This window comes from Plasmodium falciparum, assembly GCF_000002765.6.
Source record: "Plasmodium falciparum 3D7 genome assembly, chromosome: 13".
In the NCBI taxonomy this organism is placed as follows: Eukaryota; Apicomplexa; class Aconoidasida; order Haemosporida; family Plasmodiidae; genus Plasmodium; species Plasmodium falciparum.
In genome coordinates this window covers 1670001-1675000 of record NC_004331.3, presented here as the reverse complement: position 1 = coordinate 1675000, position 5000 = coordinate 1670001, and the positions used below count along the sequence as shown (strand labels likewise).

The 5000-nt window shown below is 19.5% G+C and overlaps 2 protein-coding genes across 2 annotated transcripts in view; one reads left to right on the top strand and one right to left on the bottom strand.

Moving 5' to 3' along the window:
* The window catches only part of PF3D7_1342600 (myosin A), a gene marked incomplete at both ends in the record, with an annotated part of 2841 nt that extends 1539 nt beyond the window's left edge, over positions 1–1302 (bottom strand). Inside the window, 3 exons of the mRNA XM_001350111.1 lie at positions 1–684; positions 912–1049; positions 1207–1302. The exon at positions 1–684 is cut by the window's left edge and continues 1539 nt beyond it. Of these exons, the coding sequence (XP_001350147.1) occupies positions 1–684; positions 912–1049; positions 1207–1302 (918 nt within the window). The remainder of the gene's footprint in view (positions 685–911; positions 1050–1206) is intronic.
* Positions 1303–4044: 2742 nt separating this feature from the next.
* The window catches only part of PF3D7_1342500 (sporozoite protein essential for cell traversal), a gene marked incomplete at both ends in the record, with an annotated part of 1263 nt that continues 307 nt past the window's right edge, over positions 4045–5000 (top strand). Inside the window, 5 exons of the mRNA XM_001350110.1 lie at positions 4045–4117; positions 4232–4314; positions 4405–4535; positions 4696–4769; positions 4931–5000. The exon at positions 4931–5000 is cut by the window's right edge and continues 307 nt beyond it. Of these exons, the coding sequence (XP_001350146.1) occupies positions 4045–4117; positions 4232–4314; positions 4405–4535; positions 4696–4769; positions 4931–5000 (431 nt within the window). The remainder of the gene's footprint in view (positions 4118–4231; positions 4315–4404; positions 4536–4695; positions 4770–4930) is intronic.

Below are 5000 nucleotides of genomic sequence, written 5' to 3'. Positions count from 1 at the left end.
ACCAAATTTAGATTTCATCGTACTATTTGCACCCTTAAGAAATTGATAAAATATATGATATGACCTTTCATTATCATCTTGTGTAATAATTCTAGATTTTTCCAACAGAAAAGCAACAACGGAACCGTATCTTATACCTCCTTCATGGGATATAACCAACTGCATGAAACGACCAAAACGAGATGAATTGTTATTTCTTATAGTTTTCGCATTACCAAAAGCTTCAAGAACTGGATTTGCAGCCATTATTGCTGTCTGAATACGTAAATCCATATTTCCACTCTTAGAAGAAGCAAAATATCTCATGATTTGTTTTGTTGCTTCGGTTTTTCCTGCACCAGATTCACCAGATACAATAATAGTTTGGCTCTTGTTTACACCATGGAGATTAGACAAAGCTTCCCTAGCACATGTGAACACGTGTGGTGGCAACTTAGTATGATCAGCTGTATCACGATATCTACGAATCCATTCATTAGTTGTGTTTCCTAAATCCTTGTATGGGTTTATTGCAACAATAAGGGGAACAGCAGTGGTGTATATTTGATTTTTTAAATATCTGTGCTTTAAAAAGTCAAGAACACATGGGATGTTGGTGTGATTTAAAAGACCAATATCACCAAAAGACATGGGGTCTACTTGAGAGTTGCAGTTCCATGCGTGAGTTGGATCAATATCGTATGGCTGTAAATAAAATAAATTAAAATTATAATATAATATAATATAATAAAAAATAATATACATGTATATGTAATATAATCTCTCAAAAGACATCAAGTATATAAATATTTGAATATGTTTAATTCCATAAACATGTATATTTTTTTTTTTCAATATGTATATATAATTATTCTATTATATATATATATATATATATTTTTTTTTTTTTTTTTTATTCGTTTATCATTTACAGTTCCTGTTCCGGGTGGATCAATTTGTACAACGGTTAATTTTTCTTTTTTTGATCCTTGTTGTACAACACATTTTACAAACATAATATTTGGATCATTTTCTATTGTCGGAGATATATCAGTCCATATTTGATAACCCTAAAAAAATGAGAAAAAAAAAAAAAGAAAAAAATTTTTTTTTTAATACACATTGGGAAAATATGTAAACAATTATATATAGGAGATGCGAAAAATAAAACTACATATACAAAAAAAAAAATATATGTATGTATATAAAGATATACAATTCTATTACCTTAAAAACTGAACCACTTTTGTCAAATGCTTCTACATTTGAAACTCTTCTAACAATCTTACTTGCCGTTTTTATTTCTTCATTTGTAACAGCCATTTTTTTTTTTTTTTTATAAATATGAAAAGATTAAATATATATTGTATAAATAAAAAATATATATATATATAAATGTATGAATATATGTATGATAAAAATTACTAATACATAAAAAAGTACAAATATGAGTACTAACAAAAAAAAATATAAATAAATAAATTTTAACAATAGAAAATTTTTTTTATGTAATGAAAATAAGAACTAAATAAAAAAAAAAAAACAACAACCCGTATGGTTCACAAAAAAAAATAAATAAATGATTTATACATACAGATATGTTATATAATATTATATATATATATTAATATTATTATTATTACATATATATATAATATTATTATATAATAATTATATAGGCTTTAGAAAATAAAAACGACGTTTTAAAACAACATTTTTATTATCACACAAAAAATAAAAGCCAAAATGAATTGTTAAGAAAAATATTAACAAAAAAAAAAAAAAAAAAAAAAAAAAAAAGCTAAAAGTCAGGTAAAAAAAAAAAAATATATATAAATATATGTAAAATGTAGAACTATTATTATAAATATATGAACAGTAAATATAATTATCAATATATATATATATATATATATATATATAATATTTTTTTTTTAATGTGATAATATATTTTTTAAGATGCCTTTTTTTTTTCTAAAAAAATATATATAATATATACTTATACATAATATGCATCATGAAATATATAAATATATTATGTGTATATATAAACTATATATATATATATAATATATATATATATTTTTTTTTTTTTAACAACTAAATTAGAAGTGTGCAAAATAAAAAAAAAAAAAAAATAATAAAGCTATATAATATTATATATCTATATATACATATATTATGTAACAAAAAAATAATAAAGCAAAAATAAATATATATAATTTAATTTTATATTTATATAAATTTCAAATATGAAATAATTTATTATATAAAATAAGATTAATGTGTATATGTAATTATTAATTATAAGATCATGAAATTTTTTTTTTTTGGTGATCTTAAAAATATAGAGAATGTTGCGTACTAAAATAAAATAAAAGAAAACTGACCCTCATAATTTTGTTCTCAAAAAAAAAAAAAAAAAAAAAAAAAAAAAAATATGATAGCTATAATTAATATATATACACATATATATATTAAATATTTAAATTTCTTTTTTTTTTTTTTTTTTTTTTTTTAATTTTAAAAAATAAACTTATATAACAAGGATAAAAAAAAAAAAAAAAAAAAATGCATATATATATATATAGTAATATAAAAAAAAAAAAAAGAAGAAAGAAATATTTTACATATTCTATATAATTTTTTTTTTCGTATATTTAAGTACCCTTCAATGTAATAAAAAAAGCGTATTATAAAAACTCAAGTAAATTTATTTTATAATAATTATGGTAGCATAATATTATATAAAAAAGTTTATAATGTGTATTTAAATTTTATCGTTATATAAAAGGAAACAGAATGAAAAAATTAATTTCTAATATTTAATATATGTGTAAAAAAAAGATCAACTTTGTATATATTTTACGAAAATTAAATAATGCCTGTTATTAAATAAACACGCTTATGAATATAAATATATTCTTTTTTTAAAGTTTCTATTTAAAAAACAGAAAAAACAAAATAACGAAATTGAACTCATGTGCTAAAATATTAAATCTTAGAAGGAATGATATTAGGCAATTTTATTTTTTTTTATTACAAAAAAGTTTTTGAAAAACATCCCTTTAAAAAAAAATGTTTCATAATTTCCCTATTTTTTTCAATTTTCTTGTTGTGAAAAAGAGCAATTTCATAAAAAAAAATTTAATATAAAAAGAAGAGGCAATAAATATACAACACATATATATATATATATATATATATATATATATATATATATATGTATAATTTTTTCTGGTTAAATTTTGTGTTTTTTCGTCTTCTTAATTGTGCATGCTTTAAGAAAAATTTTAAAAAAGTATGCAAAACTGCCTTTGCAATATACAACTGATTGTTCAATATATTTTTACTTACTCATCATATTAAGGTCTATAAGATAAATTTAATAAAATTTTTATTTCCTTTATTTTTTTTTTTATATTCTTTGAATGTTTAAAATTAATGAACTTCATTTTGGTTCATTCCTTCCCCCCCAACTAGCTAATATATCGAATTATGCATGTATATAATATGTTCTTATTCATTTTCTTTAATATTAAAAAATGCCATTGAGCTTTTTTTTTGGTTCATGTAAAATTTAGAGTTGGTTTTAATTTAAGCATGTAAAGTTAAGAGGAAATATAATTTTGTAAATAATAAATATGCCAAATAAAAAACAATATATTAAGGATTCATACAATTTTTCTGAAATATTTTGTAGACTTTGTCTTTTTAAAAATATATATATATATATATACGTTTATAGAGACAACAATAATGTAGCATAAGTATAAAGCATGATTAAAAAGAAAATAGAAAAATAAAACAAAATAATATACATTATATATACATATATATATATGATAAATATTATATATTTGATTCTTCTTATATTGCTATTTGCTATTGGTTGTTATAAGATTTTTGTGTTACTAAGAAAATAATTATGACAAATACATTATTTTATCCAAGAAGATAAAAAAAAGAATGGACAACTCTATTTTGTAAACAAATTTATTACTTGTATACCTTTTTGTATATAATAATTATTTTACCCAAAAAAAAAAAAAAACAAAAAAAAAAATGAAAATGAAAATCCCGATTTGTTTTCTCATTATTTTAGTCTTGTTAAAATGTGTGCTATCTTACAATCTAAGTAAAATAAAAGAAAAAAAAAAAATGGAAATTATATATATATATATATATATATATATATATATATATATGTATGTATAATAATGACGGCATATATTTAATTAATTTCTTTTAGATAACGACTTATCAAAAAATAATAATTTTTCCTTAAATACATATGTCAGAAAAGATGATGTGGAAGATGATTCAAAAAACGAGGTACTTATAAAAATTATTAAAATATATTTATAAATAATATACAGAAGAATGAAAAAAGTAATATTTATTCATAATTTTTTTTTTAAACAGATTGTTGATAATATACAAAAAATGGTTGATGATTTTAGTGATGATATAGGTTTTGTAAAAACATCGATGCGTGAAGTTTTACTAGATACCGAAGCGTCCCTTGAAGAAGTATCAGATCATGTTGTACAAAAGTTTGTTTAAAATAAAATCATCTTTATTTTATGTTTAATATGTATGAATGCTCATATGGCAAAAACGTGCTACATATTAATATATATATAAAACATATATAAATATATATATATATATATATATATATATATATATATATTTCTTTTTTTTTAAATTAAGCATATCAAAATATAGTTTAACCATTGAAGAGAAACTTAATCTTTTTGATGGGCTTCTTGAAGAATTTATTGAAAGTAAAATTCAATTTTTTTAAACACACATATGTATATATGTATGTATTTATGTATGTATGTATTGTTTAATATATTATTAGGATATCCCTTTTATATATTAACACATAATAATATATATACACACATATATCTACACATTTATTTATATTTTTATTTTTTAGATAATAAGGGCCTGATATCCAACTTATCAAAAAGACAACAAAAACTTAAGGGGGATAAAATTAAAAAGGT